This window comes from Oncorhynchus kisutch, linkage group LG12 (genome assembly GCF_002021735.2).
Source record: "Oncorhynchus kisutch isolate 150728-3 linkage group LG12, Okis_V2, whole genome shotgun sequence".
In the NCBI taxonomy this organism is placed as follows: Eukaryota; Metazoa; Chordata; class Actinopteri; order Salmoniformes; family Salmonidae; genus Oncorhynchus; species Oncorhynchus kisutch.
Window position 1 is genome coordinate 15,531,156 of NC_034185.2, and position 16,283 is coordinate 15,547,438.

The 16,283-nt window shown below is 40.9% G+C and overlaps 2 protein-coding genes across 2 annotated transcripts; one reads left to right on the forward strand and one right to left on the reverse strand.

Moving 5' to 3' along the window:
* Nucleotides 1-8,905: 8,905 nt before the first annotated feature.
* LOC109900591 (NF-kappa-B inhibitor alpha) lies at nt 8,906-11,491 on the forward strand. Its single transcript, XM_020496287.2, has 5 exons — nt 8,906-9,308; nt 9,828-9,936; nt 10,177-10,473; nt 10,596-10,853; nt 11,068-11,491. The coding sequence occupies exons 1-5, from the start codon at nt 9,061-9,063 to the stop codon at nt 11,098-11,100; spliced, it is 945 nt and encodes a 314-aa protein (XP_020351876.1). The 5' UTR covers nt 8,906-9,060; the 3' UTR covers nt 11,101-11,491.
* Nucleotides 11,492-12,278: 787 nt separating this feature from the next.
* On the reverse strand, nt 12,279-16,035 carry LOC109900592 (proteasome subunit alpha type-6). The gene is made up of 7 exons (XM_020496288.2): nt 15,851-16,035; nt 15,184-15,278; nt 14,976-15,057; nt 14,608-14,763; nt 14,222-14,400; nt 13,745-13,839; nt 12,279-13,463 (listed from the first exon to the last, which is right to left on the reverse strand). Exons 1-7 carry the CDS (start codon nt 15,924-15,926, stop codon nt 13,406-13,408), a joined length of 741 nt encoding a protein of 246 aa, XP_020351877.1. The 5' UTR covers nt 15,927-16,035; the 3' UTR covers nt 12,279-13,405.
* Between the last annotated feature and the right edge of the window lie 248 nt (nt 16,036-16,283).

The window sequence follows — 16,283 nt, forward strand, 5'->3', positions numbered from 1 at the left end:
GTCTATATATCAAATCAAATTTATTTATATAGCCCTTCGTACATCAGCTGATATCTCAAAGTGCTGTACAGAAACCCAGCCTAAAACCCCAAACAGCAAGCAATGCAGGTGTAGAAGCACGGTGGCTAGGAAAAACTCCCTAGAAAGGCCAAATCCTAGGTGGAAACCTAGAGAGGAACCAGGCTATGTGGGGTGTCCAGTCCTCTTCTGGCTGTGCCGGGTGGAGATTATAACAGAACATGGCCAAGATGTTCATATACAGTGAGTGCAAATGAGGTAAGATAATGGAGTTAAGGCAATAAATAGGCCATGCCGGCGAAGTAATTACAATATATCAATTAAACACTGGAATGGTAGATATGCAGAAGATGAATGTGCAAGTAGAGATATTGGGGTGCCAAGGAGCAAGATAAATACATAAATACTGTATGGGGATGAGGTAGATAGATGGGCTGTTTACAGATGGGCTATGTACAGGTGCAGTGATCTGTGAGTTGCTCTGACAGCTGGTGCTTAAACCTAGTGAGGGAGATATGAGTCTACCACTTTACAGTTTACCACTTTAGTGACTGTATCCACAACATGGCCCATTTTCAGAACACAGTTACAGAGCACCTCCTGATGAATAATGCAATGCAGGAAAATGCTTTTTATGATCTGGGTTCCGCTCAACTACTTGATCTTTTTCAAAAGGCCAAAGTTTTTTCCTGTCAAGTTTGGGCACCCATCAGTGGTCACACTGGATAACTATTCAAAACTCAGTCCCAGCTTTGCCAAACACTTATTAACCTCCTCCAATAAATATTTCCCTGTGGTTGTGCTCTACATTTACTACAGTGAAGTAAGCTCCTCTGTCATTTCAAAGTATGGGGTTTTGCCTGGTAAGAATATCAACAACTGTGCCGGGTCACGTGCATCACTGCTCTCATCCAAGAACAAGGAGAAATAGGTGAAATCCTTTACCTTGTCTTTCAACTGTTGTTCCATATTCTCTGCGATGCCCCCAACACACTGTGTCACTGTTCGTCTTGACGGGGAAACATTTTCAAACAGCTCGTTCTTCTTTATGTGATCTGAGCATGATTCCGCGGGCCGTATTGAATCAGGTCGCAGGACACATACAACCCCTGGGCCGGCCTTTACCGAGGCCTGACCTAGAATAAAGCAATGTACCCAGCTAGCACTTTTGGTTTCTTTAAAGTTGTGGGAATGTATTTGGTTTTTCATCGTATGTGAAAACGAAGCCATACGTTTCTGACCGGTAAAACGGAACTTTTTAAAAACGTTTTAAGAACCAAAGTTTTTCCCTTCAGGTTGCAGGGAGGATCTGAGAATGTTTTACTATGGTTCCTTGAAGGTTTTCCTGGGAAGTTTTATTAATGCTCTGATAATGGAAATGATAGGATATTTTGAGGTTTTTGAACAATTTCCATAAAATGTTCACTGAATGTTTCATTAAGACAGTTTTTTTGGTTCACTTTTTTGAACTCCAAGCACAGATAGGACACAGAAATGAATTAACCATGCATTTTTATTGTGACACAGCATCAGTGAGATTCAAACCTATAATCTTCTGATAATCTTCTTTATCCATGGAATTTATCCACTGCACCACCAGGATGGAGCTAGTATGCCATGTTATCTTATGTATACAAAGCTGTTAATTTTACTCCATTCAAACAGACCCCATTTCAAAGACAACAATCACTCATTAAGATCAGGTGTGGCCAATAAGTGGGTGTGGCCAACACACCTGAACACACTTAACAAGATAGAGGACAGAAAGAGTTTTGTTGGTAATGAGAACAGAATGTGTTTAGATCCACCCAAATCATGATAAAACAAAATATAATTACTTGACACATTGGAAAGAATAAAAAAACAGAGCAAACTAGAATGCTATTTGGCCCTTAACAGAGAATACACAGTGGCAGAATACATGACCACCATGACTGACCCAAAATTAAGGAAATCTTTGACTATGTACAGACTCAGTGAGCATAGCCTTGCTATTTAAGAAAGGCTGCCGAAGGCAGACCTGGCTCTCAAGAGTGTCACGCCCTGACCTTAGTTATCTTTGTTTTCTTTATTATTTTGGTTAGGTCAGGGTGTGACATGCGGGTTTATATGTTTCACTTGTCTAGGGGTTTGTATGTTTATGGGGCTGTTTCCTGTCTAGGTAAATTGTATGTCTATGGTTGCCTAGATTGGTTCTCAATTAGAGGCAGCTGTCTATCGTTGTCTCTGATTGGGAACCATATTTAGGCAGCCATATTCTTTGGCTATTTTGTGGGTGATTGTTTCCTGTGTCTGTGCCACATGGGACTGTTTCGGTGCCAGTTCACGGTGTTATTTTGTATATGTGTTCATGTTGAGTTTTCCTATTAAAAACCATGGACACTTGCCACGCTGCATTTTGGTCCGATCCTTGCTACACCTCTTCAGAGGAAGAGGTGGAAATCTGCCGTGACAAAGAGAAGACAGGCTACGTGCACACTGCCCACAAAATGAGGTGTATGTGTTTTCAAATAACATTCTTAGGATTTTGTCTGAGCGTTACTAATGTTTTCTAGTGTTTTTATGGATTGTTTTCTTAACATTCTCTGAACAATTTGAGAACATGTCTTTAAATATAACCACGAGGAAACCTGTAGGAAATGTTATGCTGAAGTACTGAATTTCCCACAGAAGAACATTGTTTCATAAAGTTCTTGGAACAATTTGAGAACATGACTTTAAATAGATTTCAAACCGAAAGGAAATCTGTCAACTTTGAAACTTTGAAGTACTGAAATTCCCACAGAAGTATCTTGTTTCTGAACTACCTGAGAACATTCCCAATGTCAAACCAATTGGAGAACATTCTTAGAACATTAAAACATTAGATATTAAATGTAACCATGTTTGAACTTTTAGGAGAACATTCTGCTAAAGTAATGAAATATCAATGTCAAGTTCATTAAATATGCTGAGAATCTTCCAAATCCAAGCAACTGTTCTGCACCATTCCAAGAAAGTTGAGGGAAGGTTTTAGGCAAAAATAACCACAGGACAACCTCGCTCTCAACAAGCTCTGAGAAACATATGGTTCTTAGAATGTTATGTGCTAGCTGGGTATTAGACGTTTACATTTTGGGGTATTTTTATTTAACCATTTATTTAACTACCAAGTGGTATGCTAGTATAGACTTTGAAATATAGACCTTTGGGGCTTAGAGCTAAGATGAGATATGATGACATGGGACACTTCACAGTTTGACCTGGAATTGATTAAATTGCTACTGTACCTTGACCTAGCCCTAAACAGAGAGAAGTTTACCTCCAGCATCATTGGGGCAGTAGGTCAGCTGCGGAGAGGGAGCCCCTCATGACATGTCTGTGTCACACTCAGACCTCAGGTCGGCCACTATCCAACCATGGGAATGCTTGAATGTAAAAGGTATTCCCCCTACTCTAAAATTTTCCCCGAAAATGTGTACTACACATGAGTACGGCACACTCAGCATGAAACCCTGAGAACAATGAGGGGAGAGGCACGATATGAGGACTGTTTTAGTTTCGGTGAATCAATGTGCCACTGAAGTCATATAAATAATGTCATATGGCTTGTCCTTTTAAGGGAGGACATGAAAAGATAAGAACAATACCTGTATTACCACAGTTATTTTACAAGAAGTCAGGGCAATTTGTTAATCAGGAAGTATACCTGTTTCTAGGTAAAATGATTTGTAATCAAATCTTTGTTTAGAGGAAACTGAAAAAGACAGGGTGATGATCTAATGTATTTTTCCCCTACATACCTTGATTATTCATGTTGAGGTAAAACTTGCCTCATACCTATCCTAATAGAAACATATCTTAACATTTATTCTACAAGGTGTCGAAAGCGTGTTGTTGACTCCAATGCTTCTCACAGTTGTGTCATGTTGGCTGGATGTCCTTTGGGTGGTGGACCACTCTTGATAAACACAGGAAACAGTTGAGCGTGAAAAACCCAGCAGCGTTGTAGTTCTTCACACAAACCGGTGCGCCTGGCACCTACTACCATACCCCACTCAAAGGCACTTAAATCCTTAGTCTTGCACATTCACCCTCTGAATGGCACACATACACAATCCATGTCTCAGTTGTCTCAAGGCTTAAAAAGCCTTCTTTAACCTGTCTCATCTGCACTGACTGAAGTGGATTTAATAAGTGATATCAATAAGAGATCATAGCTTTCACCTGGATTCACCTGTTCAGTCTACATCATGGAAAGAGCAAGTGTTCTTAATGTTTTGTATACTCAGTGTATGTCCTCACTGTCTCCTCTAACTGAAACCCTGTTGTAATCTGTATCTGAGGATTACTCAGTCCAATTTACGTTGTACATATATACAGTGGGGCAAAAAAGCATTTAGTCAGCCACCAATTGTGCAAGTTCTCCTAATTAAAAAGATGAGAGAGGCCTGTAATTTTCATCATAGGTACACTTCAACTATGACAGACAAAATGGAGAGAAAAAAAATCCAGAAAATCACATTGTAGGATTTTTAATGAATTTATTTGCAAATTATGGTGGAAAATAAGTATTTGGTCACCTACAAACAAGCAAGATATCTGGCTCTCACAGACCTGTAACTTCTTCTTTAAGAGGCTCCTCTGTCCTCCACTCTTTACCTGTATTAATGGCACATGTTTGAACTTGTTATCAGTATAAAAGACACCTGTCCACAACCTCAAACAGTCACACTCCAAACTCCACTATGGCCAAGACCAAAGAGCTGTCAAAGGACACCAGAAACAAAATTGTAGACATGCACCAGGCTGGGAAGACCGAATCTGCAATAGGTAAGCAGCTTGGTTTGAAGAAATCAACTGTGGGAGAAATTATTAGGAAATGGAAGACATACAAGACCACTGATAATCTCCCTCGATCTGGGGCTCCACGCAAGATCTCACCCCGTGGGGTCAAAATGATCACAAGAACGGTGAGCAAAAATCCCAGAACCACACGGGGGGACCTAGTGAATGACCTGCAGAGAGCTGGGACCAAAGTAACAAAGCCTACCATCAGTAACACACTACGCCGCCAGGGACTCAAATCCTGCAGTGCCAGACGTGTCCCCCTGCTTAAGCCAGTACATGTCCAGGCCCGTCTGAAGTTTGCTAGAGAGCATTTGGATGATCCAGAAGAAGATTGGGAGAATGTCACATGGTCAGATGAAACCAAAATAGAACATTTTGGTAAAAACTCAACTTGTCGTGCTTGGAGGACAAATAATTCTGAGTTGCATCCAAAGAACACCATACCTACTGTGAAGCATGGGGGTGGAAACATCATGCTTTGGGGCTGTTTTTCTGCAAAGGGAACAGGACGACTGATCCGTGTAAAGGAAAGAATGAATGGGGCCATGTATCGTGAGATTTTGAGTGAAAACCTCCTTCCATCAGCAAGGGCATTGAAGATGAAACGTGGCTGGGTCTTTCAGCATGACACTGATCCCAAACACACCGCCCGGGCAACGAAGGAGTGGCTTCCTAAGAAGCATTTCAAGGTCCTGGAGTGGCCTAGCCAGTCTCCAGATCTCAACCCCATAGAAAATCTTTGGAGGGAGTTGAAAGTCTGTGTTGCCCAGCAACAGCCCCAAAACATCACTGCTCTAGAGGAGATCTGCATGGAGGAATGGGCCAAAATACCAGCAACAGTGTGTGAACCTTGTGAAGACTTACAGAAAACATTTGACCTCTGTCATTGCCAACAAAGGATATATAAGATCAACTTATTTTCCACCATAATTTGCAAATAAATTCATAAAAAATCCTACAATGTTATTTTCTGGATTTTTTTTCTCATTTTGTCTGTCATAGTTGAAGTGTACCTATGATGAAAATGACAGGCCTCTCTGATCTTTTAAAGTGGGAGAACTTGCACAATTGGTGGCTGACTAAATACTTTTTTGCCCCACTGTATGTGTGTGGATAGGGGAAGGGTGAAGTCCCTTGGACATGGTGGCCATAGAATGAGTCAGATGTGAGTAATTTCAGACTTGTCGATTCAGGAGCAGAAAGGTTGACTATTTAATACTGCTTAGACAGTGGACATAAATGATGCCATGTCATTGCCATATTAAAATACCTTCCCATTCTTAACCACACACTCATAAAACATTAAGCTCCTTCAATAGAAAGTGGAAGGCATTATTATCACCTGAATCAATCTGTGTGGTATTATAACACACACACAACTGACCACTGACATATCCCATGGAAGAGTTGGAGAAGTTGCATATCAGTGATAGAATGCAGTGTGATCATTCTATTTTTAGACTGGAATATCTAATTGTTCCTACAAAGAGGACCTTGCCTTGCAGTGTTATTGGAAAACAGACAGGAAATTACTGGACAAAGTTAATAAGAATGAACTGCAAAATGAGGCAGTAATTCAACATATGCTGGAAAAACTAATGTGACTTATGTAACAATGAATAAAACTGAACCTACACAATCAGCTGAATATAAGATGTTATCATGTCCCATAAATAGATAGTTGATGTTAAAAGTTGGAGTAAAACTAAATGTTAAAATGATTAGATCAGTGGACACATCATAAGGGGACTAACTTTGCAAACGAGTGTAGGTGGTGCCTTGAACAATGATTTGGCTTGTGTAATTGTAAATGATTGAAGTAGCTGTTACAACTGCAACCCAATAGAGGGCAATCTAGAGAGAGATTGGGGATAGAAATGGTGTGCGTGAAAACCACAGTAAACACAGAACAAAGTGTTCAAAGGAAGGATGTTGCATTTTACTACAACAAATGAGTAGGAACTTCCTATTTACAAATTAATAGGCATTTCCCTTGAAAGAATCTCACCATCAACAGACATGATAGCATCAGGAAGCATGGTTACTCCCCTTCAGAAAAAGCACATAATGTTCCCAACCTAGACTCAGTATTGTGATACTTTACTTGGCAGAGATGAAAGAATGTGTGGAATTCACAGCCGACCAATCACAATCCCACAGATAGAAGAGTGTACCTGCCTGTTGCCATGACTCCTGGTGGTGTGATGCATACACTCACACTGAAATCCTTTATATGTCATCTGGATTGTCCTTTTTAGGAAGGTGTGTGTAAGTGTTTATGTACAGTAGCACCCAGTATCGCCCCACAGAGGTGTGAATGCTTACTGCTTGTGGTTACGGTTGCTATGTTGTTAAAAGCGTCCTTCCCTGTGCAAACAGGGAGTTTTCAGTACACTTGTCAGCTAGGATGAGGCTAGCCCAGGTAGACAGTTATAATTGTTGTCACGCAAGGTAAAGCCAACAAAGTTGGAGAAACCCTTTTGTTGCTCTGCTTTTTTGACACCACACTCCAAAAAGCAAGTCCTGCAGGCTCTAGTTTAGTCTAATCTTGATTATTGTCCAGTCATGTGGTCAAGTGCTGCAAAGAAAGACCTAGTTAAGCTGCAGCTGGCCCTGAACGGAGCGTCACGTCCTGCTCTTCATTGTAATCAGAGGGCTAATATAAATACTATGCATGCCAGTCTCTCTTGGCTAAGAGATGAGGAGAGACTGACTGCATCCCTTCTTCTTTATATAAGAAATATTAATGTGTTGAAAATTCCAAATAGTTACACACAGCTCTGACACACACACTTGCCCCACCGACATGCCACCAGGGGTCTTTTCACACTCCTCAAGTCCAAAACAAATTCCAGAAAGCGTACAGTATTATATAGAGCCATTATTGCATGGAACTCCCTTCCATCTCATATTGCTCAAATGAACAGCAAACCTGGTTTTGACAAAAACAGAGGAAGTAACACCGTACGGCACAACGCCTCTCCCCTATTTGACTTAGATATTTTGTGTGTTTGTAATGATATGTAGGCTGTGTGTGCCGTTTTTAAATGCACAGTATATAGTTCTGTCCTTGAGTTGTTCTTGTATATTAATGCTCTGTATTATGTCTTGGTTAATTTTTTCGTGTGGACCCCAGAAATAGTAGCTGCTGCTTTCACAACAGCAAATGGGGATCCTAATAAATTACCAAAACACCATGTAAATATTACTTTAGGTATGTGCAGCACATTAATGGTTTGTCCAGTAGGCTATATCTATATCCCATGGGGAAACACGCAGCAGTGTCCGTTTCATAGTGGGGTTGTCTCCATTTGGAAAGTGTAACTTTTTCCACCTCTGTACCAAACCCTGTGTTATTATTCTGCAATCAGAGAGTCCCTGTGGAATCACCTGAATCTCCCAGCTCCATCTGATTCACCTGTGAACCATGCAACAGCAAGATATCTTTTGGTTTTGTTTCCCCATACTGGGCTTTTGTTCTGTATTCCGACATGAAGGCTGCAAACATCCCTCAAACATGGTATTCCAACCTGAATAAAACCTGGCCACCTATAGATATTAAATTGGCAATTTCTTATCTGTTTATGCTTGCAGAGATGCATTTTATCCATGTAGTTGTTCATATATGAGACCAGGCGAGGTGCAGAAGTGTAATAGCACAATAATAACAAATATGGCAGGCCTAATAATAAACCAATTCGATATTTCACACTGTGGTTGACCTTCAATTGACATTCCATTTAACACTGGTTCTGCACAGTTACCTGATGATGGCATTACAGTCAAAAGGTGCAGAACAGTTATGCCCCTCATATAACTTGTTATGACACATTAATTCCCCAAGTGAAAAGGGAATTCTTCAAGAACCAGTCAAAGGCACCTCTAATGTCTGTCTCTCATTCATATTCTATCTCATTCATTGAACGTATTTATGTCTGCATCACAGGTACGTCTAATAGGAAACTACAAGTTTTCATTCTTACTCGTGAGTATGGGGCTCATTCGAGAGGGAATTTTTCTCATAAAAGCCCGGTCTATGAGTTTCCCTAGTTGTGTCGAGATAACTCAACGTGGAAATCCCCCATTCTTTGCCTCCTCCCCGCTAGAATATTTAAGCCACTGGCGCCTCCCTTCAACACGCACTCCATTCCAGACTTGAGAGGGAACAGAGTAGTGAGTGGACTTGTCAGTCAGTCAGTCAGTCTATTCAATATGGATGTTTATAGAGTTTCAAACGACAACCAAATGGATTATAACGTCGATGAACGGGTATCGAAACTTGGCAAAATGTTACCTAGCCAAGAAGACCGTTTTGATAGCGGTCTGGATTCGCTAAAAGATGATGAATATGGTAACCTTGTGAAGGAGTTGGAGGACTTGAGAGTGGCCCCCGTCGAAGTCAAGTCAAACTCCTGCAGTAATGAACCCTGGAGGAAAACAGTGACCGAGGACAGAGACACGTAAGTTCACTTTTATCTTTGGGTAATGTTGCATCGGTATGTTTTATGAATGCATATGATTTTGCATAAAGTGCTGTATTATTTTGGATTATAATTATACTATTTCAATGAGCTTATCTTCATTTGCATTGTAGGCCTAAATCACTTTTAAAACGCACAGATATGCGCCTGTTATCAAATTGTGTCAAATTAATCAGCTGATAGTCTGCATTTGCAAGTAAACAAAAGGACTTTTGGACTCCGCTGTCCGCTGAGTGTGTACTTTGGCTCAGAGCTACCCCTGGGCGGCGCTAAAATCAGCTATGCGCAGTTAGGAAAGTCCCTGGCGAGTTGCCAGGAACTGATAATGTATCAGATGTGTCAAGCCGCAACTGGTGGAAATAACCCCCCCAAAAATCCATTCTTGCGCAATGCTCCAGTGCTCGCGCTTTGTTCTTTTTTTTCAACCACTTCCTCTCAGACGTGCGTATTTGAAGCAAAGCCGTTTTTAACTCTTTATTTTACCCCTCCTCCACATAGGTTTCTCCACCTGGCCATTATTCATGAAGCCACAGAACATGCTGAGCAGATGATCAAACTGTCACACAATGATGATCTATTCCTGGATGCACAGAACAATCAGAGACAGGTAATTAAAGATAACCAATACATTTTTGTATAATTGACTAATTGAAGATGACAAAAATAGAACAATTAAAACACAAACTTAACGGGTTAATTAAAACAAAATGAATTGGTTGATAAAACACAGTCTTATTGAAACAGGTGGTAAAACATCACTACATTTACATAGTTATAAACAGGCCATCTAAATGGTTGTATTTACACCTGAAATCAATAGCTTACCACCTTCGTATTCTTCTTTCAGACGGCGCTCCACCTGGCAGTGATCACAGAACAGCCCCATCTGGTAGAGAGGCTACTAAAGGCTGGGTGTGACCCGCGGATAGCAGACGACAGTGGGAACACCGCCCTCCACATCGCCTGTAAGAAGGGCTCTCTCATCTCCTTCAGTGTGATCACCCAGAACTGCCCCCGCCACCTCCGCTCCATCCTCACCTTCCCCAACTACAGCGGACACAACTGCCTTCACCTCGCCTCCATTAACGGATACCTCTCCATGGTGGAGAGTCTGGTTCAGCTTGGTGCTGACATCAATGCACAGGTAAGGTTTCATCACACAGGTGCTCTTATGCCAAGAATCAAGAATCCCCATTGATGAATTTAAACCTAAATGTATTCACAGACCAAAGGAACTAATGTTTGGTGTATTTTTGTTTCCCCCAGGAACATTGTAGCGGTCGTACAGCGCTTCACCTGGCTGTGGACCTCCAGAACCCATCCCTGGTCCACCGGCTCCTCTCCATGGGGGCAGACGTCAACAGTGTGACGTACGGGGGCTACACGCCTTTCCACCTGACCTACGGGCGTCAGAACGCTGAGATCCGCCACCAGTTGTACGAGAAGACGGCCCAGGAACTCAGAGAGCTGCCTGAGAGCGAATCAGAGGAGAGTGAGGAGGAGTGCCTGTCTGGTGATGAACAGGTGAGATACTAAAAGTCACACTGGTCTCTCTTGTAAAAGAGATTTGATCTTTGTATAAATAAAGGTTAAATAAAAAAAACTGCATTACTAGGGGGATTGGGAAACGGCTCTATCTGGACTAATGGATTGGCTATAGTACTAAAGAATATTGTCTTCTATTTAAATTACAGTTGCGATTACAGATTCCTAATGTTGTTACTTTCGTTCTCCACAGATGTACGATGACATTACATTTGGGCAGAATTGAAGCAGTCGCATCACGTGGTGGTGTGAAGTCAAGTCGATGAAGCTGCTACTGGCCTGTCCAGTCCAATCAAAGCACAGTGGGAACTCCAGGTCCCAGAAGCCTTTAGGGGGAGAGCCACATAGAGCTGGCCTAAAGACAAGACATCAGAGAGACAAGGCTGAAGATGGCATTTGTTTGGGGTGGAAGCCTTGTGGTCGGTGAAAATAAAACGCACCGGAAAGCATAATATGAGCCCTGACCTCTGAGAGAATTATCCTATTTTCATGTATATATCAGACATCATATATTGTAAATACAGAGATATAATTTTTTATACTTGTGAATGTTTTTATTAAATGTGAGTGAAACACTATTGAAAAGAATCATTAAAATATGCATCTATAATATAAAATGGATTTTGACTGTTGTTTTCTACTCTTACGCCCTCTGGTTGTAGTTAATTTTCTGTCACACTCTAGTAATTCTTCATGGCCATTTTTACACAGCAATATACAGACTTGAACCCTTAAGTTAACTGGCTCACTTAGCCAACGCTACTCACTCACTGACACGGAAATCCCACACAAGAGTCATGTTCATTTTTCATATACTTGCAAGACAACTGAAGTCCCCTTCCCCCACTCAACACAAAGGGAAAATCTCAATTGCATACTCTCTCTCAAAACCCATTGGATGAGAAAGTCTGGAGTATGCAATTGAGATCTTCCCTTTTGCCGCGTCCATGAGCTAGTCAGAACTAGGAAACTCTGAAATTTCCAACATGCTAACTGGTTGTAGTTATATACAGGCCTCGTTAAACAAATCAGCAGGCTGGAAATTTCTGAGTATCCGAGTTCCGACGAGCATGTGAATGCGGCATCAGTACAGTCTGGGGTTTCCTGGTTGGGGCGAGGTCACTATCTGTGAGTCACATTGTTAAAAGTCCCCTTGAATTGGACGTGTAAGAGGAACTACTGTTCCGTATAAAACATTCCACCTTGGAAGTGCTGCTGAATAAGTGTGTGTGGGAATTGATGACTCCTGTAGAAGAACCTACTGTTCACCAATATAAGAATTCTTTAAATTTACTGCACTACCCATGCCTATTATTAGTATTAACAGTCATAAGGAGAGTTAGAGACAGCACAACATGACAAGACTTACCTTCAGCTTAATGGATTTACCCAAGTTGTCAGAGGGAAATTGCAAAAGCTTTTATTGCTCAAACTAAACAATTTATCGTCCTGGACAGACTGACTCATGTATCTTCCACAACCCTTTCTCCCATTAGCACACTATTATAATCAGTGATAGAGAAAGATATGGTCCTTGGCTACTGTTATAATGGGAGTGTAAAATGGAACCTCTAATTGCAGCCTATTTGCTGTGAGCCAAATGTCAGTTGGCCTATTAACCTCTGGATTCTCAGGGGATTTCCTAAGGAATCTGACTCAGCCTCACCCAAAGACACAACAGTTCCAATATCTCTGCATGTGATCTATTCATATCCTCTGGACATAGAACTAACATGATGGGCCAGTAAAACAAATGCTGAGACTTCAGATTAGTCTTTTGGCCTCTATTATATAAACCTAATTTGATGTGATATTTCCCAATTCCCTCATCACATAGAAATATTGCACACTTCTCTCAAGTCAGTTTGCCTTTTGATTGTCACCAGAGGTGCATTTTATTTCTGACTTGAAGGAAATGGAAAATGCAAAAAAAAAAACAATGATACAAGGAGGCAAACAGGTCACAACCAGTTTTGACTGATTGTAGTAAAGAACCTTCACCACAGCTCTTCAATAGTATGTCATGTGATTAAATGAGCAGAACCACAACAGGAAGTCAATGTTTTACTCTGCAGCAATGTTCAAAGTCTCAGTCAGGTTACCCAATTTAGGTACAAACATTTTCAAGTTTGTACTAGGTCATATAACCAAGGCATGGTGCACATAATTCAGTCAAATCTATGATCACACATTGAGAATACATTTTTTTTGTATTACAAAAATAAAAATGGCATAAGCCTACATTAGAAAAGGGTTTAAACTTCAAAAATACAAGGTGGAATAATACACACAGAAAATATTGTGCAGTCTGTTAACCTAGTGCCGGAGTGAAAACCTGTTCTGGCATTGAGCGATCAACCTGAAAACAAATTCATCAAAACTGGATATTTAACTTTTTTTTTTTTATGGAACAGGGGGCAAATGTACAGCAAACAAGGAATAACACCATTCTTCAACTTGGGGACTACAAATCCCACAATTCTCTGACTGGGCCTTACACATCTCTCTGGGCCTCTGTAGTTTTTCTGGGCTCAATCTCTTTCCGCTAGGGACACCAGGTGGGTGTCCACCTCAGACTCTGTCAGAATCCTGCAAGCAGAAAAGACAGATTAATAGAACAGAATATACCTTTGTCCACCCAGGATCGACAGTTTTCTTAGGCATTACCTTAAAGAAAGGATTACTAAAATTCAACATTTCTCACTAGTTTTTTGTTGTTGCAACAGTATTCTGGTGGTCCATTAGTGGGACAGCCCGATATAGCACCACCACATCTAAACTAACTTTTGTACACACTTTCTAAACAACAAAGGTCTTCCTGTATTTTATATGGGGACTAATGATGTGTTCAGAGCAGAGTGGTGCTTCACCTGAATTTAGGGTCTTCTGTTGCGATGACTCCTATCTCCAGCTCAGAGGGCTTGAAATCAATGGACAGGACTGTAGACAGACAGGTGATGGCGGTCTGAAAAAAGAAAGAGACAACACAATCTCATCCACTGTTTTTGCAAAGGAGAGAACCAAATTCTGACAGTACAACATCTCGCCTACTGGTTCATTTCACTTTAATTTCAATGCACAGTACCAGTCAAAGGTTTGGACACCTACTCATTCCAGGGTGTTACTTTACTTTGACTATTTTATACATTGTAGAATAACAGTGAAGACATCAAAACTATGAAATAACACATTTGGAATCATGTAGTAACCAAAAAAAGTGTTAATCAAAATACATGTTAGATTCTTCAAAGTAGCCACCCTTTGCCTTGATGAGAGCTTTGCACACTCTTGGCATCACTAAACCTTGTACTGTATGTACTGTTAGCGGAGTAGAAGGGTATATCTACCTCGACAGTTTCTTTAAAGGTCAGGTCAAGTTTTTTTTTAACCTTCTTCTCCAGGAAGCTGGTTGCCTCTGTCTGTTTGACCCCTGCAGCGGTGGCCTTGAAGCCACAGTAGTATCCAGCAGGGTCACACTTATACACCTGGGGACCACATTCGTCATCCACACCTATCACTATCATGCCTGAGGAGAGACATGCTATTAGTCAAACAGGAAGTACAGTACGCACAGAATTCTTTGACAGTTGTAAATAATATTGGGGAAGAGATGCATTGTCTTCTATAATGTCTGAAGGAAAATTAAGAGTACAACACGGATCATCACTTTTGCGTTTCTTTGACCGTAGAACTTATATCCAGTGATGGTGAACATGAATAAACATGCACTTACAGCATCCCAGTGGCCTCATCTCAGCATTTTGTGTGTACACCTGAGAGATGTCAGCGATCCTCTTACATAGCATGTCCACTGGGATCTCATAACCATACTTGTAATTCCAGTTTGCTGCCTCGTAGCGTGCTCTCTGGACCTGGGACTTGCCGTCCGCTGGGGGTGGGAGAAGACAAGAGACAAGCAGTTAGAAACAGCATTGGGACTTGTTCAGGACAAGGTAAAAGGTCATGCATATGCTAGTATGTGTTTTGAGATACACATGGAGTTGAGTTGTTGTGAGTAACAACCAGAGTAGCCTGTCTGCTATGAAGCCTGGATGGTCCATCACTCTGCTGAAGACTGTTGTGCTGGGTATTGTAGCCTACCTGTCATCCCTGACATCACACAGCCAATGTTCTCCGTTATCCTGAACAGGTGAGTGACTGTGGAGGAATCCAGTAGCTTGTCCTTGTGGAGACAAAACAAGGTGATGTAATTTCTAAGAAATACAATTGATGTACTAAATTAGTCCTCCACTGGTGAGAAGCCTAGAATAATGAGGTAAACAGCCATGAGTTTTACAGCTGAACTTACTGGTACTTTCTTCTGTGTGACGACTACTGCACAGTCTTTACCTCTGACTGCTACTGACGTGAGACCACCTTGGTTTATGGCCTTGAAAGCATACTCTGTCAAAAACAACACATAAAACAGGGTTATTCAGGACATCACATAATTTTAACGCATACAATAAAAATATCACTTCAACAGATAAAAGCAGTCCCACTATATGAGACTGTCAGAGAAAAAACGGTATATGATAAACTGCGAGACTAGCTTGCTAACAACATAATTTGCTAGTTAGCTATCCTCACTAGCAAGCCGTACTCACATGCTATTAGGCTAGCTACTAAAAGAAAGCAACATGTTTTCAGTAGCTATCTTGTAAAAAATTACAACCAACTTCATGTTGACTAGTTAGCTAATGTTATGTTCATTGTGTTTCTAGAGTTTACATGTACCGGGTGTTAGCCTAGCTAGCATTCTGTTTAAATAAATATGTGTAGCTTGCTAGAATATTAGCTAGTTCAAAATAACTTTCAAATGAAAAGTAGGCTTATTGCTAACTTGCAGCTTGTAGTTAGTTACAGCAAAGATAGGTTTCCCCTTTGTCTGTGGTTACAGTTAGCGCTAACTTAGCTAGGAACCATGACTGAGCATTTAGCTAGCCGGCATACGATTGAAAATACACTGTACTAACCAACTTGGTAGAGTCTACCCTCTGGAGAGAAGATGGTGATGTGACGATCGAAACCTGCACTTGAGCCCCGCGACATTTTGGTTTTAATTTAGTTAGCGAAAAAGCCAGCTAGTCCCAAATATTTAGCATGCGCAAATCTCACGTCATGCAAACAAAAAATTATGTTCACCCGGAAGAAGTAACAAATAAATTGTAACTACATCCGAGGTCGAATAAGCAGTGAACCATGGTTGTCATGGTAACGTACACTTTTTTAAATGTTATTATTGTGAATTCAGAATAAACAATATAGAAAAAAACAAAGAGTATACAACGGATTATGCAAACATTACAAAAGTCAGGGGAATACAGACCTTGTAAAAAGCGCAAACATAACCTTTTCTTTATTTTCTTCACCTCAACATTGGCCACTTGCTCACTCATAGCCCCTATT

Coding starts and splice junctions, on each gene's coding strand:
- LOC109900591 (XM_020496287.2), top strand. CDS start 9,061: ATGGATGTTTATAGAGTTTCAAACGACAACCAAATGGATTATAACGTC. Junction 9,309..9,827: donor GTGACCGAGGACAGAGACAC/GTAAGTTCACTT, acceptor TCCTCCACATAG/GTTTCTCCACCTGGCCATTA. Junction 9,937..10,176: donor CACAGAACAATCAGAGACAG/GTAATTAAAGAT, acceptor TTCTTCTTTCAG/ACGGCGCTCCACCTGGCAGT.
- LOC109900592 (XM_020496288.2), bottom strand. CDS start 15,926: ATGTCGCGGGGCTCAAGTGCAGGTTTCGATCGTCACATCACCATCTTC. Junction 15,279..15,850: donor GGGTAGACTCTACCAAGTTG/GTTAGTACAGTG, acceptor TGTTTTTGACAG/AGTATGCTTTCAAGGCCATA. Junction 15,058..15,183: donor TCACACAGAAGAAAGTACCA/GTAAGTTCAGCT, acceptor TGTCTCCACAAG/GACAAGCTACTGGATTCCTC.